Below are 27,170 nucleotides of genomic sequence, written 5' to 3'. Positions count from 1 at the left end.
TCTGGGTTTTAATCCATAATCTGTGCAACCTGGTCAAATGATTTCTATGGATTTTGAAAGCCACTCAATGATACTCATTAGAGAAGTTGATGTTTTGATTAAATATTTTTTAAAAACCATTTTTATTTCTATATTATCTTTTTTTATCAGTTTCTATATTCACTCTTCCTTTTTCCTTATTAATAAAAGTTATCAAATATATTGTGAAAGCAACTTAAGTACAATAAATTACTCCCTCCCATTTATTAATTCTGATCTCTTGTAGCAAATTATTTATACTGATATGGGCTGCAGGTGCTTTTATTTTTATACAGAGCCATCAGAGTTTTATACTGAACTATAGCTAGAAGCAGTTAGAAGTCTAATAGTCGAGGGCAGACACTCCAGGACTGTGGATTACTTCCACAGCTATAAAGCCACGATAGTGCTAGCATGACCTCAAACCAGTTTAAAACTAGTATAGCTATCAACATTTAACTCATTGAAATCGTTGCTTATTTTTACCAGTGCAAAAGAAAAAAATCTCAAGTACAGTATGTCCCTTTCTTTTAACAATAACAACAAATACAATAGAGTATGAAATTGCAATGTAATGTAAGAAATTATTACGCTAACATTGGACATAGCAAAATTTTCTCCATCTTCTAAACTCTTAAAACAAAAGGCTTCAAAAAAAGCCTTGACTTCTAGGATGTTGTAGCAGTAGATAGCAGCATGATCATAAAATAGATCTATGTTTAGAAATAATGAAGAAATATGAAATATCATGAGGTTTAATACCTGATCCTGCCAGATGCTGAACTTTCTGGCCCTGACCCAGCAAACCGTAAGTGTGTGGTTAGAAGTCAGCATGCACTTGCTCCATTGAAGCAAATGAGGTTATTCAAAGTTTGAGCACACAGCTAAGTGCTTTGAATGATTGAGTCATTAAAGTACCAACCACTTACTGCCAGAGTATAAGGTTAAATTAGTGCTATGAACAGGTTGTTGCATAGCTATCCATTATGAGGACTTCATACCATCCTTCAAAGCCTAGTTTGAATCATATCTTCACCACTGGATAAGAAAAAAAGGTGGGTCTTTCTGGGCAGGAAATTCCTACATTCCCATCATTTCACTTTCATGTACAAAACCAAATTATATTGATGCCCAGATATAAGCATCACTTAGGGAAATACAAAGTGCTATCAACGATAATGGTAATTATACATTGTCACCCTTCTCCCACCACACATGCACACTCCATTAGAGCAAACTTCCTCCTGTATGCAGGGCTGGCATTAACCCATAACTCACAGTGAAAAGGGTAAAGTCATGCAAGTAGCAAAAGCTACTCGTCATATTTAACATTGCTTAGAATTTCAAATATGCTGCTTGATGCTGACCAATGTTGCTGCCTGGAAAAAGCAGTGTTGTTGGAAAGAAAACTTATACCCTCTCAGCAGTAAGGGAATTTTGCAGTGTTCCCTCACCTCAGCCCTACAAAAAAGATCTCTTTCCTTAACTTTGGTGACTTCCAATATGATTTAAGGGTTGTGAGAAAAGCAGAAATACAAGCTTATAGCTTTATTTTAATTATGGATTTCTATAACTACCAATATACATCTGTTCTATTCAGATCTCAACATACGATTCAATGTGGTTGGTTTGGGATTTCTGGGTCGTTGGTGGGGGTATTTTTTGCTCAGGAAGTATGGGCATACTTTGCCTTTATCAGAGAACACTTGCAGTTTAGTTCTTACCATTTAGAGGGAAAATATTCACACTGAAAAAAGAATAAATCTGTCACTCCTTTCTCATTTGCCTCTTACCCATCTGCCATCTTGCCTTTTATTTTGTCATTTTATTATACTATTTTTAATCAAACACAGTGTCACGGCTGTCTGAGGGATCAAGAACTATCTTGTTTTCATAAAAGAACCTTATTTTGTTGTTATAGACTCTGTTTGGTGCTCAGGTGCCATGGTGAATATTGCACTAGAAATACTAATCTTTGCAACAACCTTTACACAGTAGAGAAGGAATTCTGTAACAGCAGCACAGTTAGACTTTTGTCCTTAAATATTCAGATCAGAAAGGTTTCTGTATGAAAGCAGAAACATCTCTCTTCCCACAGGCCTTTCTAAGATGGTAAAATCAGGGATAGCAGAACAAGGATTTGATCGGCATTATGTGATGTAAAATGCCTGTTTATCAAATCCTGAGACCTTGGCATAAGGCACCTTTGGTCAGGACTACTCCTGAAATACCACAAACACCTCACCATTTCAGTGCTACATGCTGTTGACTGTCTGTTTCCAGCCTGTCCAGCTGCAAATGCATGGGCTGTTACATCTATTAGCTCAGATATAACCTTCTTTACTTTTGATGAAGGGAAAAAAAAAAAGTACCCCTGTACAGTCACTCAAGATCAGTCTACCTATTGCAAATGTCAGGTTCTGTCAGTGGGAAGCCAAGCAGTGTCAAACTCTATTCGAATCCTGTGTTCAAAAAAAGCAGAAAAGTCTCTGATGAGAACTTACTCTTTTAGGATACCTACTGGAAACTGCTTATGTGTTGCAAGGATGGGGTCACATTTGGGAGGATATTAAAAATCTTTTCATTTTATGCTCCAAGTGCATACTTTACTCTGTAGAAGAAAGGCATTCTTGGAAGATATGGGAGCACCTACAGAGCCTTGGGTTACAACTCAAAGCGCTCTGCTTGGCTAACCATGGTTTGTCTCCATGGTTTATAAAATTCAATATATATAACAAAAATAGACACAATTAAAAGTAAATGAGGAGGAAGCACATGTATTTGACCTCTACATATGTCAACTAAAACCTAACTTTGAAGTGATGACAATATGGGAGATATGGGAAAACCTGATGCAAAGCAGACCTGAGTAGATTGGTAAAATACCAGCTGACATCCCCCTGGTGACATATGGCATTTTTGAACATTTTCTATCCATAAACTTAGAAAACATGCATAAATCCAGAAACTCATTTCCCCAGTGAAGTACAGAATATTAATTACTTGCCAGGGAACACATAGCAGGTTAATGGCAAAGCTATTGATCCAAGTCTTTCTTTAATTCCATCTTTTGGATTATAGAGCTGTTTCTCAGGCTTTCCTTTGGATCATTCTTTGGTTGGTATCTCCATTCTTTTAAATATATTTGATGTGACAAACTGACAAATGTTTTACGCACAGATTGATGTAAGCATAATCAAGACCAAAACTTAGACAACCATCAGTTTTGCATGGCAAATATACCATATGGATTATTAACCTTATGCTATTAATAAAAGCACATTATTGCATACTAAACACATTTAGTGTACTAAAATTGGATTATCGGTCAATTTTGTCAAAAAATAAATCTCCAGTGATAGGCAGGAAGTTTCTAGCTCTAGCTTTGAAAAGCCTGGAAGAGGAGAGGAAAACAGGAGAGTGGAGTTAGAAAGCCACACATGGGACTGATCTGGTCTGAATAGCTCAACGGGGCACAGAATAACTACAGACATGGATATAAAACCTGTTCCAAAATTGGGTGGACTTTCTAGAAAAGCAGAACTCTTTTACCTTAGACTGTGAATGTGACCTATGTAGCAGTTCCTGTTGCCTTGAAAATGGCAGAGTTTGGAAGGAAATCCTCTACAGCACCATAAGGGCATAGTCAGAGAGTTTAGGGGCAAAACCACATTCCTCTCTTCCTCAGTATACATCACCAAAGGAAAAAGCAGGGGGCTACCCTTAATTAGGCAGATGTGAAAAAGCTAAACCGAAGAATGAATTCTCATTTTGAGATAACCTGTAGGTCAGATTTCAAACCAAACCATTTTAAGATTTCAGAATAGAGTTCCTCCTACAGACAGACTGATTCACCTCTTCACCTGCTGTCAATTAAGCATTGCTTGAATGCCATCAGGGGACAGAGACAGCTGGAGGGCTCTTCCTTCAACTTTCACTCACCGTCATCAGTCAGGAGAAGGAAAGGAGAGGACAGTTCTATATACCATGTATACAATTCACTTTGCCTGTATTTTTATTTTGGAAACATTGAGCAGTAAGTAATGAAAACCTATCAGTAGCAAAAATCTACCCTAAAGTAGAGCTGAGTGTTAATAACCTTTTAAATGGTTTAGACCCCATATCTCAGCACCAAAAGCTCACAGGATGAAATGGTCTCTGCTCTCAATGATGCTTCAAATTACTTTAAGGAGTGCCATTTTATGTTTTAGCTCCTTGGACCAATGGCAATTGCTCTAAATTTCAGATTTCCTTTCAATTATCACATAAGCCACATAAAACTTTTCTAGTTTCCTGCTCTGATGGGATCTGCATATTCGCAATGTTGCTTCCCAGTGCACTTGTGTATGTGGCTTCAAAACCCTCTCTGCCAAGAAAAAACAAATTATTTGATTGTTCCAAGAACATGAAAACAAAAGGGACATGAAAAAAAAATCAAGCTGACTTTATTTAAAATTTGGACAAATGTACGTGGAACACTCCTGGCATTACTTGCCTAGCTCTTTTTAACACTTTGATGGTGCAGCATTTTAGATAGCACAGTGCCTAAGCTAATTAGGCTCACTCAGAATTTTCCTCCAGGATGGAATCGCAGACAGGTTGTATAACCCAAGTGTGTTACCCAAGTACATAACCAAAGTTACCACTCACTGTAAACTCAGATACTGTGAAACTTCCTGTAGAGTGAAGAATTAAAGGAAAAAATTGTTCAAAGCATTACAATGTACAATTTCAATATAAGGCATAGTGGAAGTAGCTGGGTAAGAGTTTATTACTTTGTTATAAATCTAAATCACATGCCCAAAGATTCCCATCATCTCGAGAGACTATTTCTTCAGGCTCTACAAGAGGTTTGCCAGTGGAAAAAAAATACTCACCCCCATTCAGGCCTGAGAAACTTCTATGGGTTTTTTAACAGTTTCTAATGAAATCCCATATTATTGCTTTTCCCTTGGGAGACTTCAAAAGTTATGCAAACTTCACAGAGCCCAAATGTTCATAAACCTCAAGCAAAAGACCAGTAAGGAAACAAACTGCAGTTCTCCAATTAGCATTTGACATTCTCTACTGATTTTTTTGGTGGGGCGAATTTGTCTGTCTTCTAAACCATGCTGATAAATTAAATGAGTTACTAAACCTGGTATTATTTAATGTTTTAAGGCACAATGAAATCAAACCCTCCAATCCACACTGGGACTTGCTTTCTGCATAATATTTAGGGGAAATATGAAACAAACACAGCAGTTTCAAACATGTTAAAGGGGCTAATATGTACATGAATATTTTCTTCAGGTTCCTCATTGTGTATTCACAGCTACTGCCAAACACAACAACAGAGATGGGATATTAGGATATGAAATGGGAAGTGGTCAGATTTTCAAAGCAAGCTGTTGGGCGCCGAACACTTTTGAAAATCTGCCCCCTGACTCTCTGGTCCTGTTTCAGAAAGAAATATCTCTGTGCTGGCAGTTGGCCAGCCAGCTTTGGAAATCCTTCTGCACAGTTATTTCAGTAAAGCATAAAAGCCGATCCTGAGCTTTCTCTGCCTGATTAAGCACTGTCACCAATCACTATGCAGCTCTAAGGTACGCATGAAATACTTCTAGATAAATCATCTCTAGAGAAATGTGTTTCCTGTACAACTGTAAATCCAGGCTCTGTGTTGAAACTAAGCCAGTCTGGCAGTGCTATGGCCCTAGAAAAATTTTCTTAGAAACGACAAACATGCAATGGCAAAGACATCCAATCTTTTCATGCCACTATATTATATTAAAAACACCTGGTTTATTTATACAATGACTTACAGATCAGGTCCTAGAAATAATAATACATAAACTTTATAGCAAAAAATATACATATAATAATTCATCCTTCTATGGTATATAGAAATTATGTATATTTGTGTGGACATACATATAAATATATGGGTTGTACTTACGTTTAGGGCACTTGTGTATAGATATGTGTGTCTACATACACACAGTATGCATTTATATATCTTTCTAGGTGGCATGTGTGTATACATAAACACACATAAATACACACATAGGAGCATATTTACACTCTGTGAGTACTTTGTAGAATCTGCACACAAATAGCTGGAGTCCTTCACTGGCTGAGAGCATCAAAGGGGTCAGCAACTACCCGCATTAGTGTCCGCAGAAAGAGAACCAATGTCATCGCTGTGGGCACAGGACTGGCTTGATGCATTTTCCTTTGTGAAGAACTAGATTTGCGGGACAGTGGCACCCTGCAACGCAGGGCTTGTTGCATGGGCCAATCTCGTTCCAGTTGTCACATGTTTTGACACATCCTGGACCACAGGTATCATAAACTGCACCATGTTTACACTGGGTTGCTGAAAGGCAGTTAAAAGGAACAAAATATGCATATTACACAGAGTCCCAGAAGGAAGATTACACATCTGTTCACTTGGTTTCTACTGCGAATATCAAAAAGCACATTTTGGAATAACAATAATCTAGAGGTAAAATCTGCTTGTAAAGAGATTCCACTATGTTAAATGCAACACTATGTTACATCACAAATATAAAGGTAGCAAAATTCCTAGCTGAAAGGCATCAAGTTCCTAACAGTCTTGAATATTTTTTTGACAATTTTAACATATAAAGCTTTGGCAAGGTCTCTATGCTTTATATGTAAAGCTTAAATTGTTTACTTATTTGTTACAATGTCTTTTATCAAAGATTCCCGAGATATTTACAAGGACAACAGTTATTATCAGTCCCTCTCCTGCAGAAAGAAGACAAGGGAGAAGCATTCATCACGTCAGATTTTCTGCTCCTAAGATTATACTTGGAGTACTGCATATTGCAGTAAATCAAAACAATGCTGTTAATTCAGCAGCACCATTTCTAAAACAAACATTGTTTTCAAAAAACATTGATTATTTCTATGCATTATGCTATTTTACCAAGGGATCACTGAGAATGAGGATTCTCATACTTAATGATTCCAGTATCTATTCATTGATTTATGTAGTTGACAGTTCAGTGCATTTCCAGCATAAGAGACCACTGAGAGCTCAGCTAAAAGCACTACACCCCCTCCAGATCAATATTTAAACTCTTAACATTTTAAATCCCACCTTTTTAGTATGGAGAAGAATACATGGTTCAATAGTGAGTAAAAGCCTGTTATTCTTTCTAACAGCTGTGCTGATGGCAAAAACAAGTACTGATAAAACAGTTTATAGATGGCAAGGGACTCTCAAGCATCCAGAATGATCTCTTGCTGTTTACAGAGAGGTGGTTGCATTAAGAAGGTTTCTTCCATTTTGAGAGAAATTGAAAGTACAGAATTTTTAAAGAACTGTTAGGGAGAGGAAAATGCTGTTTTGTAGTAAGGAATGGCCTTAGAGACCAATTACAGTACTGTTATTATTCATAAAGAGAAAATAGGCAGAAATTGATTAATTAAATATGTATAAGAGTGTAATGCAGAGGATGGAAGTCTTAGTGCTAAGACATCATAAATTTAAGAGGTTCCTCCTCACCAGTGATCTACAAAACAGCATCAGCTTCTTGCAAGCTTTACTTCTTATGCATTTTATGGCATTTATACACTTTTGAAAAGCAGCCTTGAAGAAGAAATTCCAGCAACAATGCACAAAAAGTTCTCAGGGCACACATTAAAAAAGCAAACAAAAAATGGATAAATTGGATAGTACAGCAGAAAATTACCCTGGAGTTACAGAGAACCAACAGTTAAATATTGAGATAGATATTAGATATTAAGTAGATATTAGGGATCGAAAACCACTTTCTAGCTTTAATCATGAGAAAGCACCAGAGCAAGCTACTTAAAAACTCTGTGAGGATCTTTTATTGAACACCATTTTAGAATACATTGGAAAAAAACAAGTATAGCAGTGTTCAAGAAAGGCTTATTCTGCATGTGGGCATAGATCTTTTGAGAACTTTAATGCAAATGAAAGAAGGTACAAACAAAAGGAATAACTAAAACAAAATTTAAATGAAATGGGAAATTTAGAAGGTGGAAAAACATGCAAGCACTAGTGAGCATACAGTAAAATGTTAGATTCACAAAAAAACACTGCAGTTACATAACATGTTAAGAATAGAGATTGAGTCTCTATAAGAGGAAAAATGAAAATGTGTAGTGTTACCAGGAGCTTTGAAAACAACATACTAGCTGTCTAGAAGAGCAGACAAAGATGTTCTAAGACAGTTCATGATTATCCACACAGAACATTAATTATCTTAGGGGACTGTTAACTAGAAATTTCTGTCCCTCCTCTCTGAAAACGAGTTTCCTTTCAAAAGAGCTCTAATTGATCAACCCCAAACTGAAATATCAGGCTTCAGCACATGCAGTTTCCATATAGAAAAGTCTGTGGGCTTCAGTTTTAAGACTGCATAGGTTTCATCCCTCAAAGCTTCACTGCAGTAATAGCTGGCCTATTTATTCCACCCAAACTTTGTTTGATGCCTCAGCCAGTGAGTTTGAGGAAAGTTGGCAGAGGCCTCCTTTCAACCTCCTCATCTCTGCCCCAGAGCAAATAAAAATATATTACAGGCTGCCCTCAGCCAGCCATGGCACTGCTAAGTAACTCCCAGCTCTGCTCTACCACACATGGATGTGGCATGTCAAAATGCCTCCTTCTCCTTTAGAAGATGGAGTCATCATATCTTCTATATAGAAGATAGGATGAATTTGTTTTCTGCTGTAGGCAATCTATAATGGCATTGTTAATTCGCTGTCAAGGGAAAAGTCAGAAAAGTACAACGGCTGCTGTTTAAGTGCCCTGGATGGCTTTTGTTGTTGAGGGCTTCAGTTGTTAACATGTGGTGCGATTGATCCAAAACATTCCACTTTATCAACAGTTTAAAAAATAAAATTAAAGACATTCTGCAGCAGGCTTCCAAGGGACTGCTGAAATGAATGAGTACCATGTAAACATGGAAAACAGAACTTATGCCTTTGCACCCGACTTTCAAGGCAAATTCCTCTCTTTAAGAACTGAGATCTGTTAGTAATCACTTCCTTAGTGCACTAGCAAAAAAAAAAAAAAAAAAAAAAAATCAAAAACCAACCCCAAAGTACAAAAGTTACTAATAATACTGCATTTTGCAATGTTACCAGTCCCAACAGGATTTTTCCACTCTTCTTCTAGAACATGTGTTTGGCATGACAGATGTAAGCTTCCTCAGACCACTTTCTGAGCTGGTGGGATGATAGCCAACTGCAGACCAGAAGCCATACAGTCACATAAATACAGCACTGTGCCTGAGCTAATAAACCCTGCCTAATAAGGCTATATGGTTTTCAGACTACAGCTGGTTTATTCCAGCCAGTCTGGCAGTTTCACAGAGAAGGCCTGTACCTGTCTGTGCCTGTCTTTGTAGATGTGGTCATAATTATTTAGGAAGAATTCTTGTTCCCAACACAAAAGCCAAAATACCTAGCATGGAACTGCCAAAGGATTCCCTTGATGGATATCTGGTAAGTCTGATTCCACATAAATTTCTGATCTAATATTTGTACATCAATGAATTATCCTGCTGCCTCTGTGGCTGTTTGGGCTTTTGAGGTATTTTCTAGGACTTTCAAACTGTCACTTGTGGCCCTTGCAGTTCATAACACCTCCTCCTAACTTAGTAGAAGGCACAAGATCTGGGCACTGACCTTCTAATGATACACTTGTACTAACCCTTTCAACTTCCATTTTTAGTGAGCTTCTACTAAAAAATCATAATAGCATTCCGATATATATCCACATAGAATAAAGCTATTAAAGGAAAGCACCATATAACAGGGGAAAAGAGTGATTTTGACCCGAGAATTTCACAGCAGAGAAGAGTTAAAAGCAGATATACACTCACTCTCCTCTAGTTCAACCAATCATATAGGAAAAAGAGAAAATTATTCAGTTTTTATGAGATCATGTCAGTTCATCAGTGCTACCATGTGCACTCTACACTTTATTGTAGTCTGTGCTTTCTTGCCTGTGTAGCCGTGACCTACCTGATGCTCATGGTGGGGAGTTATTGCCATCTGCCATCCTTGAGTATTCTTTCTCTCAGTGCCCTCAGAAATTCAGTGTTAAATTGCAATGGCCTCTCACCAGTTCAGTTTACTTAATTTCACTTCATGAACTGCTTGCTTAGCCTTTGTTGGGCTAAAAAAAATCTTTTTTCAATCTCCTTTCCTTTTCAGATCTCTTCCTTCCACTTGTATCCTTTCCTTTCCCTCTTGCATGTATCAGATGTTTCTTCTTTCCCTCACACTAGATCTCCAGGTTTTGGGTTTTTTTTTTTCTCCTTCACACATCATATTTCTTCCTGTGTCCATCCCCCCCTAAAGTGGGTCCCACTCCCCACTATTTCCCATGAAACCCATATTTCTTTCCAAACCTTCTCAGTTCCCATGCAGATCTCACCACCCCTGTCCTACTTTAACCATTTTTCTTATTTACTAGTTTTTCCTACTCACTTCTCCGGTTAAACAACAGCTGACATTCCCTTTATCAAGCCAGCCTCAAAGGACAGCAAACCTTGAGCAGCAGTACTTCATGAAGGACTTAGAGGAGGATATGCTGCTGCACTGGGGAAGGAGGAGGAAGAGCATTTGGGAAGCAGGACATGTAATTTAGCCTCCTGAGCATCCTGTTTGGCTGGGCCTCCAGACAACACAAGCTTTCTAAAGATTACAAAAACGAGCTGAGACTCCACAGCAGTCAAGATAGAGAAACTGGCAACCACATAAGATCTGTCTTTATAACACACAAAAGAATAATTAAAACTTGACTTTACTAATAAATATACTCCATTTTAATCAGAATACAGCTCTTCCAAGTATCCCACCAGCTCTGAAATGTCAAGCAGGAAATGAAACTCATAGAACACTAAAGTTTTATTATGGATATATTATTTCACACCCAGGAACTTTTAGCCATAATTAAGACACAATAATTGTAACTACAATTTTTTTGGGGAAAAAAAAGTAAGTTAAGCATTAAAATTTTGATGCTGGCCACTGGTAACACATGGATTTCAGTGGATGCACTTAATTATTACCGTACAATTTACGGTAGAAGACAGCGCTACTTGTTTGACACTGGATGCTTAAGTAAGAGTTTGAGGTACATGACCATATACAGCTTATCTACATTTTCTGCTTAACAAGATCTCCCCCTTCCCTCTAAAAGTCTGTGCTGAGATTAAAAAACACGGGTATATTTAAACACTTCTTTCATTAGCTTTAATGGAAGACGTGTGTTTAAATCCCTTCATAATATTTTCTCAAGGACTGTTTTTGCCTTAGAAACTTCTCTTTTCTTTGGTAAAATGCCAGAAAAAAATGTGAAAAGAAGCCTCAATTAGTTAAGTCGTGATATGCCAACACTTGTATAAACTCCCTAAGGCAGAGACTGGAGTTTTTATTCTTTTTACAGCATCTTTCAATTGAGGTCTCAGTCTGAAGTGCTTTGGTCAGGAAAAAAATAAAAAAAGGTCAGCACGCTTGTTTCAGGTTCTGAATGGATCTGCTATGAGATCAATAGATTAAAATTACATATGTTATTAGTGCTGTCTGAGACCACATCCTTGAATACTCCTTTCACTGAGTAACACCCTGTTTGGATTGTTCTCTTCCTTTGTAAGAAAAAAACACAAGCCTTTTGGGAACAGTCAATCAAAGGTAATTTGCTCTGTCACTCACCCATCCCTGCTATTGTGCTTTCAACAGAAAAGGAAATTGAAGTTGAGAGAGTAGACCCTGAGCCACACATAATCATCAAAATGGACCACAGAGTAATAGCTCTTTGACTAGCACTCAGCATCCTTCCATAATTTTTTTTTCCAACTACTCTCAATTGCTTTACATAAATCTGAATACATTTCCAGGTAAATCGATGCCATTATAGAATGTCCTAAATTAATGAGACCATCATCAAGGGAAATATTCATCTACAATATTGCATTTTACCTCAAGTGCCCAAGACCACAGGCCACCACTTGTCATGGAAACAATTACTCACAATTAATGCAGTCCTAATCATCTGGGGAATCTATTCCAAGTACCAGAATTAATGCAGATTTGCATTTCAATATTCCCATTAAATGCATTCTCTCTTCTTCCCTTGTTGAACCTACTGCAATCATATCTTGGACATTGCCTCAGGAAACATAACTGTGCTTTAACAGGAGGTCAAAAGAGTTTAAAAATCATCTGTAATCACCTGTTTACATTTACTGAAAGAAAAAGGCACGTGATTCTTCCTATAAATACAGAAAGTTAAGATAGCTGGCATTAGAGGTGATAAGTTTTGCAACAAAATAAATATTTCTAATATCTGATGGTTGAAAATCTTTCCTGGTAAGGCTTTTCTCCATAACTCAGAATGCAGCTTAACTGCTGGTGCAACCCCATCTCTTTCTAGCCAGTTCATTTTTCAATCCTCCATATTTGATTAGGGGATAGTAGCCTATTAATCTATACGCTGGCTTACAAGGAAGCAGTCCCAAGCCACTTACCTGCACAGCTCTGCTCTGGTACCCACTGGACTTTCAGCCCTTCTCTCTGACAGGCTCGGGCATAGGCCAGGAATGACTCGCAGTAGCAGTTTTTATGGACTGGGCACTCACACATGTCTGTCACACAGGACCTGCAGAACAAAGCCCCAAAACAAATGAGCAAGGAAAGATTTGGCAGATATCTCTCCATGGCTTGGATTCATCTACTTTCCAGTTGTGTGGAGCTCAACGCCACAGCAACTTGTGCTAAACAGCAATAAAGTTAAATATGCATCAACTGCTGAATCCTAAGGGGTTGTATATTTCTGATGTGCTCCTCTGCTGCAGAGAAGGCTCAAAAGCACCAAAGAGAGAACCACAGGGAAAGAGGTAGCTGAGAAGAAGATCCAAGAAAGGTCAGGCAGTGAGGACTGAAACCACAACAGGAGAAGGCAAACTCCATTTTTGCAACGATTTTGTGTCAACACAAAATAAAGATTTCTTTCTTATTCCCTGGAAAGTAATAATTTAATAATATTATTAATAATAACAACAGCAGCGTTAAATTGGTGACCTGCAGGTTAACAAGCACATGCCCTTCCATGCAATAGATGAGAAATGGTGCCTTCACTCAGGGTTGCCTCCAGCGTCTCTCCATTTTGAAGAAATCAAAGCAGCTATATGCCTGTTTTCTCAGCAGCATCACCACTAAATGCCAGACTTTAAGATACTCCAAAGGGTGATGCAGCGTAACTGAGCAGTTCTCATGCTAGAAAATCCCCCAGGCAGTTGTTAATACCACCACCTTCTTTCACTGCATAAGACGGAATCACCACAACACATGGCAGGGAGAAAAGCTGCTAACACGGCCCTAAGTGAAACTGCTACTGTATATGTCACCACTATATTTCAAGTTAGCTCATCCAGAATGAGTGCCCATTTGGCACAGACCTAAAATACATCTGGTGAGAGTTGCTGGATTTGCAATCAGCATTTTCTGCATATGCAAAATGCTTAAACACTTCTGCAAGTGCAGCAATGCAAATTCAGAAATGCTGAGTATCTACGCGTCTGAGTGAAATCATTCAAAAGCAGGGACAAGGCACGGGGGAAACATATTTGATCCTTTGAAAATCAGGCTCTCAGTTCTTCGGCTTTCCATGGAGTGTGCTTTGTGCATATACCTTGGCTGGCAATGGGCAAGAGCCCCCTGCTCCATGCACATTCAGCAACTTCTCTGTTCCTGGGGCGACAGGGGAATATTTGTGAGAGACACAAATCCTCCAGAATGACCAAGGGCTGAAGTAAAAAATGAGCTCTCTGTTAACTGCTCTTGCTGTGGAACAAAATTAGACTGTCTTTAGGAAAAGGATGGATATAGGCCTAACTTTCTGGAAACTTCCCCCACAGCTGAACAGCAAATAACCAGGAGGCCCATACAATGCTTTAGAAACATTGGGAACCCTTTATTTAAAACTAGGAGAGAGGATTATTGGCCCTTCAAACACAGAGAAGCTTGTTTCTATATATCTGACAGTGTCCCTTAAAGAGGAGCATTTCCCTTTGCCAAAGTCCCTGGCTATTTCAGTGGTTAAACCCAACAGTTCTGTCTGACATTCTCACGAGCTTTTAATCATTTTTACTCTCAGTGGACCCCCCAAAATGAAATTACCTAAAAATTTACTGTGACAAATAAGCAACGTAACTGGTAATGTAAAAAGGTTACCCGTCCTGCGCTTACCAATTTATTCAGATAAACATAGATGAACAGAATTTAAACAGATAGATAGAATTGCTTTGAATCAAGTATATAACATATTCATATTTACAGATCTTTGGTTTTCATTTGAAATAAGTTTACTTTCTAGGGAAAAAGCAATTTTATTTCACTTCAGTTTCATGGTAGGTGTCTTTACATCTTTCCGAGTAACAGATGTTGCTATTGGTATTTTAACTGATAGGCGGCAAGGAATAGATTAGCACAATGTGCTTGGCATTTTTTGATGCTGTTAGCTGATAAAAAATCTCGTATAAGAACAGAGGGTCACCTTTTTATGTGATACACTAAATAAGTTTATACTGTTTCAGATGGCCACAATGTGCCTGTGATCTTTTGCTAGCATCCTGGCAGCAGGCATCATTCCATATACCCTATGCCATTCAGGAAGTGTATGTCCCATTTTACAGTGAAGTAGATGCTTGTTTGCTACTGCAGCAAATTTTTATCACAAGAGTAGTCTAATAATAATCTCTACAGATAGAGTCCATTATCAAGATACCATTTCATCGTCTTTTGGTTTCTATGCTAGCCTCCTTAATCAATTGCATTTTACTGCTCTCCAATATGATATAGTTATTATTAATGACCACAGTAGTTAGAGATGCTTGCCAGAGTCAGGTTGGCTCTGTGTTCACTGACTCCCTGCCTTAGAAATTATAAAACCGTGAACCTGATGTTCTTCCTCCACTTTTGAGAGCATAAATACATTTTTCACCATTACTCAGAAGGAAACGCCACCTCCTGCGCTGAGTCAATGCACCTAGAGCCATCTCAGGTGCTTACATCAGATCAGGAAATCTCCAGGCTTACCATCAATCACCCAGCCTTTTCAATCATTATGGCAAGGCTAGCATTCGCCCTGACTAAGTCTGGGCATGGTCTGGAGGATTAGCAAGGCTGGGGCATTGTTCCCAGTCTGCAGGAGGGCAGCCACACTCTGTAACAGTGCAGAGAATTTAGCCTCTACATGCACGTGAGCAACGCAATGCCATTAGCCCTTGGCACTGAAATGGCCTTGGACATCCAGCCAGGCTCCAGAGCAAACTATCTCTACTTTGGCTGCGATCAGCGCTATTTGCTACAGCATGGCTGTCCACTGAGGAAAGAAGCCTGCCATGTGCAACACAAACAGTCCTCTGATTCATTACACACCTAATTGCTTGTGTAATTTTTATTTTCTCAAAGTGTTTAAACCTGATGACAGCTGCGAGGCTCAAGCCCTACACTTGGCTGAGGAGCATTGATCAGCTTGTGGTGGTTTTATTAATTAATTACAACTGCTAATTATTGTAAGGTTTAATTAATTATGGTTAAATTAAAAAAAAAATAAGAGAGTTAAGGAAACTATATTCACAACTGCCAAGCTTTGTAAGTCAAAACAAAACCTTTGTCAAAACATTGACACAAATTGCAGTTACATATATCGTCAGCTGGAGGAAAGCAGTATTTTTATATCACTTCTGAAATCAGCAGGGAGCAGGTTTGATAGCCACCACGAGAGTCAAAGGGCAACACTGGGAAAGAACAGGGAAGCAAAAGATGTCTGGCTGGTGAGGAGGAGTTGGCAATGGCCTATGGCCAAGCTTTTACTCTGGATCTATATTTTTTTTCAAAACATATTTACTCCTTGCATTTAAACATTTCTCAAACTTATTGTTATATTTGTATTAGAGGGCTATTACAGGGTGCTTCACTAGGTAAATTTAAAAACTGATTCTTGTGTGCTGACCTAATCCTTTCCTCTTGTAAAAATCTTTGGTATGCACATAGCAGGTTGGGTTTTTCACCTTTCCAGTGATACATTTCAAAAATTACTCTCTGCTATCCCAGATTCTGCCTCCTCTTCATTCCTCCTTTGAATCTGATAAATAGATTCAGTGACACTAACTCCATGTATGCAGAGGCTTATCAGTACTTTAATCAGATTGGACTGTTCAAACAATAGAAAAAAAGCACTTTTAGTAAAACTTTGGAATTAGACTGATAATGAAGCCATACTGACAAGTTATCATACTGCACACTAATGGAGACTTGGAGTCTTCCCAGGAATTGTGACTTTTTGCCAAGACAAAATATTTCCTTAAATGAAGTAAAATTGATAACACCAGACGCTTTAACATCAAAACAGTACAGTCATATAGAAATAATCCTACAGGAAGACTGCAGTGCTAGTTACTCATAAAATGAAGCCATTTCATCAGCTATGGAAACATACACAAGATACTTCAAGCAGCTTTAGCTCTGCCCTCAGTGAAATCGTATAGAGACGCAATGATGGGGCGGTCCAAAAGAAAATTACATTTCTTCTAAGGACATACTTACATTTTTTAAAGTATTTGACCGTGATGCTGCACTTTATCTGGAGTCCCTGTTCTGAATAAGCACCAGAAAACAGCCAACCCCTCAGTCCTCAGCCAGTACCAAGTGCTTCCCTGTGATTCCTTTTGATGCCGTCTATGCTGCTTGCAGTGTGTGTGTCAGAGATGGTGCTAATTGGGTGTGTATAATCGCAAACTGTTGCAAGGGGAAATCCATGAAAGTAAAGGCATCCGGCAGCTGTGTGACACACCTTTGAATGAGACAAACACGTACACACACTCTGCTGCCATATCTTCAAAGCAAACAGGATGAGTACAGTCCTTCGGCAACAGCCCTTTTTCACATTAAACCATGGAAAGTCTCCAAGTCCCACAAAGGGCAAAGAACCAAGTCCTGTGCTACATTCACTATTAAAAAGAAGAAGAAAAGATCACAGCAATGAAGCATATAGCCTTAGTCCGTGCCATGTGAGAAATGAAACTGCAGATGTTCACTTGCTGAACAACAGCAGTTCCTTTTTCTTTACAGTACACAAAAATCCAAACCCATAACCAGCCATATTAGAAGGGACTGTTTCTTCTTTACATTTTTTTCCCCACATTTCACAACAGGAGTGTGATGCAGTGAATTTTTCAAAGTTTTTGGTACCTTGAAGAAGTGGCTTAACGCGAACAGAAAACATGAATATTTTCCTCTTTGCACCAAGTAGATCTCAACAGACTTTACAAAAGCAGTTAGTGCACGACTACATGCATTTTATGTATGTGAAGAGGCATCAGGCAGTGAAGGGGCTTGTCCCCTATACCTAGGACAAGCTGTACACTTGCAAACTCCAAAGCCTGTAAGGTAATCTGCCTAGAGAGGAAGATTGATTTCGAGCCCCATCATCCTGTGAGACAGACTTCTTGGGGTAACTTCTTTTTGAGAATGCCAAATCAGAGTTTTAGTACCAGCTTGGCCTTATTTAGTACTGGTTGTGAAAACAGTCATATTCTACACAATGTTATCACACCAGGGTGCTCAAAGTTCAGCAGCAACACTCAGGATTTATTTTTCTTGATCCAAAATTAGACCTCTTTTCTCTTCCTTTACAGGAAAAATAAAAGCCAATGGCTTCTGTCAGTAGTTATGTTGTTACAAGAAAATTTGGACTGCTTTTCCTGCAAAGTTTCAATGAGTTGCTATTATTTATGGCCCCAGCTAAAGAAGTCATTTCACAAGGTGAGAAGATGAGAAAATGAACCATATTCCAACGTATAATAGAAAGGCTCAGGTTTATCTGTGGTACATATTTGATCTTGCTGAAGTATTGAAGCATGGTATGCAGAGCTGGAGACTTTCTACAGCTTTGAAGCTCGAGATCATTTTCTCTTTCATCAGAATTTACTAATACAAACGCAAAAGCAGTGAATAACTCAAGAGGAAGGTAATTTTGGAGGCTGCTGAAAACACAGAAACCTTTACATCTATTGAGTATTTGTTCAAAGCACCTGCCTGGGGAACAGACTGTTCATGCAGCAAAGGCAGTCATTTTCAAGGATCATTTCTTCCAGGACTAGGTTACTATATCTGCACTCCCTCTGTGCTTTTCCCACACATCGTAACAATGGTAACATCGCCTTAAATTAAGGATCTAATAAAGGCATCCTTAACAAAGTTAAATCATCAGTGCCCCGACCTGTTTTTACCGTAAGTGGGAAAGTGCCCAGAAAAAGTGGCAGGCAGCATGCATGCACTGTGTACTGGAGACTCCCCCACAGTACAAGAACTCCCACACTGCTGAATGGGCTCAAAACAAAACAAAAAAAACACTCTAAAAATATGGGAGCAGAAAGGGAACTCACAGCTCATCTTCAGTGAGCAGTGCACAGAAAATCTAATGCAGGCATATGCTTTTCATGAAGAATCCTCATTCCTATAATGAGATCATTGGGCATAATGCTCATGAATATCAGAGTTATTTCTGGCCAGTTGCAGAGGAGGAGTTTGCAGCAGTAGGCATTTGAATCATGCATTCAAATTTCATCCTGATCCCTGATTTTTATGCATATTTGAATTAACCTTGGACTGTATTACCCCAAAATGAAATGATATGCAACTCCACCAAAGGACAAGAGCTGCATGCGATCTAAGATTTCTAGGACATAGTAGTCTTGTTACATACACACTGAAGAGTCCTAATTTAACCATTGTTCCTACTCCAGATATAGACTTGGCATTCAGAGATAATAAAACAGAATCACACAAAATATCCACATCCATCCCTGCCTGGCCAAGGCATCCTTCCAAAGCACTTATTTGAGGAGGTCAGTCAACCCCCAACAAAGCAGGGCCAGACAGAAATTCAATTTTGATTTCTTTGAATATTCAGCTCCCATAGAAAAAAAGCCAGAATTCATACTTTCCTCACAAAGGGTAAGCAAAAATGGTATTTTCCAGATACTGAACTGAAAGTCCATGCAGACCCCTGAAAAAGCATACTATGCCGCACAATATAACCACAAGCCTATACTATGTGCTGCTAAAAATATTATCCAAAAGTTTTTGGAAAATGCCAAAGAAGAGTGTTCTATGTGTATTTTTAACCTTTATACAAAGGGCATGCTGTGCCAGAATTGTGTTTTATTGCCTTAGCCAACATTACCCGTAAAATATGGTAAAATGAACAATGACACATTCTGGAACATTTTCTAAAACTGCATAAAATTAAAATTCTTAGGGCAGCACTACCCTGACACCATATTTATAATCTCTATGAATATGCAGTAGCAGTGGTAAAGGCACTTACAAGAAAGGAAGGAGGAAGAACCAAATAAAGAATGAAACAGCACAGCATCCTTCGCCACTTCTTTTTTCACGATAATTCTACTCATTTGTCAAGTAGACTTTTTCTATCTTGTGCTTGGATCCTTACAGGCATCTGTGTCTTTAAATGTTCTTTCTGGTCCTGAGAAAGGCAAGGGTGGCTAAAATCCCTCTGTGGGGAAATAGCTGAACCATGACTGAGGAAGACTATGAAGTCCCATGCTGGGTTCTAAGAGCATCTGGTATGACTCTGAATATTTCCTAGAGCTGAAGGTCACATTACAGTTGAGCAGCTGACTTGCTACCTTTAGAGAAAGTGTATTTTTGCTGAAGAAACTCCAAACAAATATGGAAATGCCATTCACAACCATGGAAGAACTGAGTCATTGCACTTCCACTCACTTTCAGAAAGTGGGAGAGAGTTTTCACCTCCTCTTCTTCTGTTTCATTTGTGTTGGGCCATGCAGAGTTTAAACTTTAAATTCCTGGTGTTTGAAATAAATATCTGTATGCATGAGAACTCAAGTGGTTTGAGTTTGAGTCCTTATGTAGCATATCACTTGAAGCGAAACAGTTAAAAACCACTTCTCTGTGAACTTTACATACAACTTCGTATACAGAATTATTGGGGCAAAGAGAACATATACTGTAAGTTGCTTAATCCATTTCAAACAAGTGTCCAGTATCACAATGAAATGTGCCTATTAAAAAAATGCTTTCTTTTACTCGCTTATTTGAGCTGCGTACATACAATTTGTTCCACTTTCTTTGGTGAGATTACTGCAAAAAGGATTTAGCTGCCTCTATGTTGTATGATCTGTGGTTTGTGTATGTGGCTGGAAAAAAAGAAGGAACATAGTAACTCTGCTCTAGAACAGGCAGTTTCCAAACTCATTATAAGGTCATTTGCAATAAGAAGTCTGGACGATCAGGAAAATACAGGGGCAAATTTAAGAATACCACCTGGAACCTAACACTGAAGATTCAAAAGCTGAACTCTGTTTTCCAAAGGCATGTATTTCTTTAGTTAATTAATATCCACAGTCACCCACTTGGAAATATGCATCACATAATTGGTAAAGATTACAGTAACTGTATGTCTAATGCTACCTGATATGGCTTATCATGCATTTATGCAAAGCTTTTCAGAAAAATAAAAAACAACACCTCTTTGTTATCAGAAAGAAAGTCACCCACTAAGGGGTTTTCTACCAAAAATCCCATTTTTATAAGCCCAGTAGCGGAAGCTGTACAACCTATGTATTCATCACTGATTCCCTGGGGGGGAGTGTTTTGACCAAACTGACCTACTTCGTGTTTCCAGGAGGCAAGTCTTCCCCATAGAGGCTACAACCCAGACAAACTTCTAAATTCCATGACTTTCTGGTTTGAATTTCCTAAGCCAATAAGATTCCTTATTATTTATCCTGTCCGGACATAATGCAGCAGTAGTCAAGCTACTTCAACTGACTACATCATACTGGTAATTTCAGATGCGTATATCAAACCTTTCTTATGAAATGAAAAGAAATAGAGGCTGACTTATTGGGCCTTCTCAATATCCACACTAGGACTTCTACATTTCCATTCAGGTCACTGTGTGCACATGCACTGTGTGCTTAGCACCTACACTGCTAATATGAATTTGCCTTATGACAGAGTCACTCCATCATAATGGATTTTCAGTGGTATATTTTCTGGTATAGCTGCCATGGAAAAATCCATCATAATTTTGAGCTTTTGCATTATGTAATTAACATAAAATTTTATCTTATTCCCCATGTCTAGACTTGATTTTTAAAGAAGAGTCAACCCAGTCCCCAGTTCTTCAGGCGCAAGTGGAGACTGAACTGTCATATCTTATCTAGAGAGAGGGAAAAACAGTCATTTCAATTCAATTTCAGAAAGACAGACATGTTTTGATATCTAACTTTATCACATTGAAAGGGTACTTTCAATCAACAGCTAACCATTGTTATTATGTCTCATACACTGCAAAAGAACATGGCATAGACTAAATGAATCTAATATAACTGCATTGACTTTCACTCTAGCAGACAGAGAGTCCATTAGTGTATTCTGTGTGACAGTCCTCATCTGAGAAAAGCCAGACATTTTTCAGAAGCTTATAAACATCCTAGATAGAACCTCAAAAATTATTGAGAGATTTTGAAGTCATGGCCCTACAGAAACATAAACCATGTAGATATACCAAAAGCACGTTACTATAATCATGAGAGAGACATGTAAAATAACACAAGATTTCAATCTTCAAAAATAAAAATTCAAAACAGAGCATATGCTCCTATCTACCAACAAAATATATCATGGCCCTGCTATGCTATCTGTCATAAAAATATGTCATATCCACTAACAAGCACAATGAGAACAAGAAGCAGGAAATATTTCCAAAGTGTAAACATAAACTGAAGTTATCTTCAGCTTTTGAAGATTATTCATTGTATATATTTCCAAGGTGGTCCTGAGATATAATAATAAACAGGCTGGCTAGTTTAGAAACTCACATTCTTAAACTCTGCAGAGCCCACTCCCTGGATTAACCCATGTAAAATTAATTTCAATCAAGCTTATTTTTCCTCTAGGTGGCTGCAGAGCATTTAAAAAGTTGCTGCCTCCAGAAGGAAAATGAAAGAAAGAGAACAAGGGAAAAAGCAGATAGGAGACCACTACTCAGAGAACAGTTTCCCTCCTCATCTTGCTCCCTTCACAAACCAAGAGCCAAAATCTCGTTTCAGCAAAGTCAAACTCACTGAGCATGCCACCCTTCCAGACTGTCACATCCTCACAGAGCATTTCATCTCAGAGGTGTCCCTGTTTGCTATTCAATAAAGATTACTGCTAAAAACAGGACTTGGAAAAAGTGGCGTAAGAGCCAGCTTACCTGAATGGAAACAGCCAAAAAAACCCCACTCTGCTCCTGGGTTAAGGGCTTCTTATGTGGTCCTAGCCCAGGCCCATACAAAGACATAGGCACATAACGTATGATTTAGGCAGAATTCAAATACCCAAATGCAAAACTGCAGTCTTGGCTTGGTCGTCCTGATTCCAGCAAGAATGACCTTTTCATGCTGGATACTTAGTTCCTGCCTTTACATTTCCTCAAGCACCTCTGCTTTTGCTCTGCATGTTCTCAAGACCACATGGACATTGGCAGGCATTCCAGAAGGGAGGTTCTCCTGCCCACTGAGGAGGACTACCTTAAAAGGGCAGCAGTGCTGCCATGGTCCCATTCAAGATTCAGTAGAACAGAAGGAAAAGTGAAGTAAGTAAAACAGTTTAATAGTGATACAGAACTCAGTCAGGAGGCAGAGACCTGGTTTCTGGTCTCTGGTCAGTCTGCCTTAGTGTGCTACTTCATATGCAAGAAAGCTTTGGACAAGAGATGCTCCGCATACTACCACAGTTCTTGAACCTTTCTGAGTGCAATATCTCAATTGCAAAACACTGCAAAAAGCCTGAAAATACAGTGGCTGAAATGCTGTCTCCAGTGAAATTGATGGGGATTTTCCTACTGACAAGGACACAGAAGCCAAGACTCAGAACTCTCATCAGCACTTTTTCTTTTGTAGTTCTGTATTTTAAGGCTTTAAAGGAAGCAGTCCCTTTCGGGACACAGCTAAACATTAAATTCAAGCTTCCTTAATTAAAACGCTATGAATCTCCAGTACTAGGCATTGAGATTTTATGACATATTGGCCTGGCCTGGGATCCACAGGAACCTGCAAGGATGTTATAAAGTCAGAATGACCTATTTCTGGGTGAGGTGGGATGAGATGGTGTGAGCAGATGGAGCCAAGGTTTGTTCTTCATGACAAGCTTACCTTTCAGTGTGTTGGTTTGGGCACGGTTATTTCGTTCACTAAATACAAAGAGAGCTCTGATGTGAATCAGCAGTCAGAGAAATGCTGTCCATGAGCATGAACAACTCCCCCATCACAGAACAATCATGATCACGGGCTATATTCCTGCTTACCTGTGGGTGATACCCAGCGGCAAAGATGCTAACATAAATTCTGGGCTTTGTTTTGTATACGAAATCCTAAACATCTGATTTTGCCTCTTTTTTTGGCTAGGCTGGGACTCTTATGGAGCAGATCAGTGCCACCTTGAGCATGCTGCCTGATGGAGCCACAAAGCCATTCATTCTCTCTCCATCACTTGCCACTCCATAATTTTATCCCTGGCCTCTGCACAGAAGCAGCAGAGAGATCTCAGAGCTATACCAGTTTGTTATGAAGCTTGCTGTCAGACTTGGCAGTGGTTGCAATTCTGCATTAAACCTTTCTCACCAGCAAAGTCTGTGGGTAGAAATTGTCAGTACCGAGTGTGCCTTTCAGTATTTGGAAAGAGGGAGACAGCACAGCTGCAGCGAAGCAGCCCATACAGCATGTCTCCTGAAGAAGCCCAGCTGACAGGAGAAAGAAATCCCAGAAGGCAATATGGAATGAAAAGCTGTTGTTGGAAGTTACGCAGGATTCATGTTCTCCCTGAGTCCTCAGGAACCACAATGTTTACAGTCCATGCCTCTGGGAGGCCACTGATTTCTTCCCACTGTGGTGAGCATGTGGCACCCACTCAGTAGTTTTCTGCTCCCATGGATCTTTCCACAGGTGGGGAGCCCGGGGGCCCATATGAAAGCATGAGCGGATTAGCTTTGTCATAACAAAGATCCTGTTTTTGTGCCAGTAAGGAAAAAAAAGAGGGAGCAGGAAAAGCATAAAATAGAGCGTATGATATATAGAAGGAAAATTGGTTTTTAATAGAATCTTTTCAAAGTTTTCCATTAAACTTAGGTCGCTTGCAGTGCAAGTTTTGGAATGCAACTCCCTCATCCCCTTAGTATGGTCTGGTTTTATTACATTAGTAAGGAAGCCTAGCTTACTCCAAGCATAGCTACTGTATGAAACACTTCAATCTTAAGCCAAAGTGGCAGGAGTAAAGGCCCCCCCGATTGATTTTCAGCCAGTATTCTAGGGCCAGTGATTTAATGAGATTTTTATGACGTGCAAAAGAAACTTTTGTTACCAAGCAATAGTAAATCACAAATGATCACATTATAATGAACGAGATTATATAGATCCAAATGTTACCCATATGATGGCAAGATTTCAGCTGAGATACCTAACAGGAATGAGCAAAGGACTATATCAGAAGAGAGAAGGAGGTAGTTATCATACTTTAGGGGAGACAAACTGTACAATGAGATCATATTAGAAGCTCCTCCTTCCTTCTGTCCCTCTTTCCTCCCTTCCCTCCCTGCTCCCTCTCCCATTTCAGTGATGCAGGCATATGAATATTAAAATAGCTGCATTGAAAGAAGAGAAATAAGTGCAGTAACAGCAGTCCCAGACAAGTGGCAGTACCATGAGTCTATGCCCTTGGAGAACATAATGGTGGGAAAGTAATTTGGAGTAAATCCTATTACACATATCTGTATCAATTTTTACAGTTCAGAGAGACATTAAGGAGGCAGAATGAAAGTTCTGTCTACCAAGATCAACCCAGAGAAAAGATGAGACATTTCAGTAGGATTGCAGGAGTGTAAGGAAACTTGTATCTATCTCCACAAGCCATTTCCGTTCTCTGTGTTAAAAGTAGCTGTGGTGTCCATTTAGAAGAATTCATGAGCACTGGCAAATTGTTCATTACATTTAAAAATCAACTGAAATGACAAAGTCTTTAAGGTGCAATTCACCTCACAATGTAGCCAAAGTCTAATCTTCTCAAGGTGTCTCACCTTCAGATCTAACTTTCCAGGGCAAAGACTGGGCCTTTTGCTTTATGATTAATTCTGCAGAAAGTGCTACAGAAAGTGATGTGGCTTCTCCTTGATCTCTGAAGTTACTTATCTGGATGCAGTCAGCTTTCAGTGTCTGCTTTCTCATATTCTCTCTCAGAAATATTTGGACAGAACTCATTCCTCTGAGTTACAAGATGGTGGCTCTTCAACATGCTGTTGAGAGAGATCCATTTTTCAGAATACTTCAGAAGAAGCAACCCAACCAAATTCTCTCTGTCTTCCGTGTGAATCTCGTAAATAAAATCTATGTTAGCCAGAATCAGTACCATTCTGCTGTACTTCCTCTGTGTGTGTGCGTGTGTGTATACAGATTTGCTTCTTTTTTGCTCCTGGGTCAGGAATGTAGTATGCTACGCATTGCACTTCAGGTTGGGCCAAAGTCTTTTTTATTCAGTTGCCTGTGTATTGCATTGGATATCTTGCAATTTGCTGGAATTATAGCAAAACAAGAGGAACATTCTCTCACTGGACAGATTGATGAAATCATATGGCACTTCTGTGGAGATTGTTCACATGTTCAGCACATTTCACATGGATGTCAGCTATGGTCAGTTCTTAGCTTTCTCCACTTACAAGGAAAGAATAGCACCATACATGCAGAAATTAGAATTCCTTATTATCTGGAAATCTTCTCAGAGAGAGACTACAGTGCTGTGAGTGGCAAGCCCAGCGGCTCTTAGAAATCCCTTTATGTAACAGTAGCAGCAGCCATGGCAAGAAAGAATCAAGAGGCAATGAAGTTCTTGATCCCATCTGGGCAAAGGGTACAAAGGGAATCACCACATCTGCATGAAGAGAGTGATGCTGATGGAGTATTAACAGAAGAGACAAGAGTCCCCGGAGGCAAACACTCTGGGAATGAGTAAAAGCCACAGAAGGAAATGGAGGCTAAAGAGAAAGGCCCACAGTAAATATCTGCAGATGCTGTTGTTTGCAATGAGGCCTGAACCAACAGGTACGTAGTCACACACTCATGCAGCACCTACTAGCCTTGGGAAAAAAGAAAAAGATAAAAAAATTCCAGCCTCACCAGTGGATAATCTTTTTAAGATCAAAAGTCAAGCAGTAATAAAATCCATGTCAAAAAAACATAAGCAGAGGAGGTTGTGCATGCTCATTCATGAACATCTGCATTACGAAGCCACTTAAGTAACCATGCAACAGCATGGAAGAAACATCTGCAGCATGTAGACCACCAGCTGTGCAGTAATAATACTTTGACTATCCACAGTGCTTTTCATCTGAATACTGCAAAGCATTTTCCAAACAAATTAAGCTTCACAACACCATTGTGAACTTCTTATTTAGTGGTAGGATTATTTCATCCTGCATCAAAATACTGTTGCCGCCAAAATGAAAAGTAACACCTGTTTATCATCTCACAGAAAAGTTGCGCAATTTTCACAATGGGAAGTGACAAAAAGGCTGCAGTTAACGTGCAGAAGACTTGGGGTGGTCAGAATCAAATGTCTAAAAATGAAATTCAGAAAAAAGAGTATTACCCCCCCTTTACTTTTTCATGCAAACTGTCGCATTATTTTTTCTGCTCACTTGCTGTTACGCTTTGGTCTTTGTTTCACATTGGGAAGAGAACTTCCCTGGGTATATACTTCTAGGGGTGTCTACAGATGTGCTCAGAAGTACAGAAAAATACCTTTCTTGGTTGTGTATGCTCAATAAAATGTACTGCTGTGCACTGCAAATAGCTTTCCTTTGTACTCTTTCGGATCTGTTTTTATAAAGCATCCTGATGATTATAGCACAGCACTGCCTTCCAAGGCAGCGTGCCATCTAGGAAGTCCTAAAACAAATTTCTTGCTCTGTGCACTTTCAGCCCCACAGGGCATTCCATTTAAGCAGCATTTTTGCCCTGACTCTACCAAGTTATTGAGACCCGACTGTATGTCTCCCAAGAGCAAACAGAAAGGCT

General features: G+C 39.1%; 1 protein-coding gene across 1 annotated transcript in view; it reads right to left on the bottom strand.

The window, feature by feature from the left end:
* Positions 1-3,928: 3,928 nt before the first annotated feature.
* BMPER (BMP binding endothelial regulator) overlaps positions 3,929-27,170 on the bottom strand; it is a 152,049-nt gene continuing 128,807 nt past the window's right edge. The window contains exons 14-15 of the mRNA XM_069859833.1: positions 12,537-12,667; positions 3,929-6,376 (exon numbers count right to left, since the gene is read on the bottom strand). Coding sequence (XP_069715934.1) covers positions 6,195-6,376; positions 12,537-12,667 — 313 coding nt within the window. The 3' untranslated portion in view covers positions 3,929-6,194. The remainder of the gene's footprint in view (positions 6,377-12,536; positions 12,668-27,170) is intronic.

The sequence above is a fragment of the Phaenicophaeus curvirostris genome, chromosome 6 (assembly GCF_032191515.1).
Source record: "Phaenicophaeus curvirostris isolate KB17595 chromosome 6, BPBGC_Pcur_1.0, whole genome shotgun sequence".
In the NCBI taxonomy this organism is placed as follows: domain Eukaryota; kingdom Metazoa; phylum Chordata; class Aves; order Cuculiformes; family Cuculidae; genus Phaenicophaeus; species Phaenicophaeus curvirostris.
Note: the sequence above shows the minus strand (reverse complement) of the source record. Positions and strands in the feature narration are given on the sequence as shown.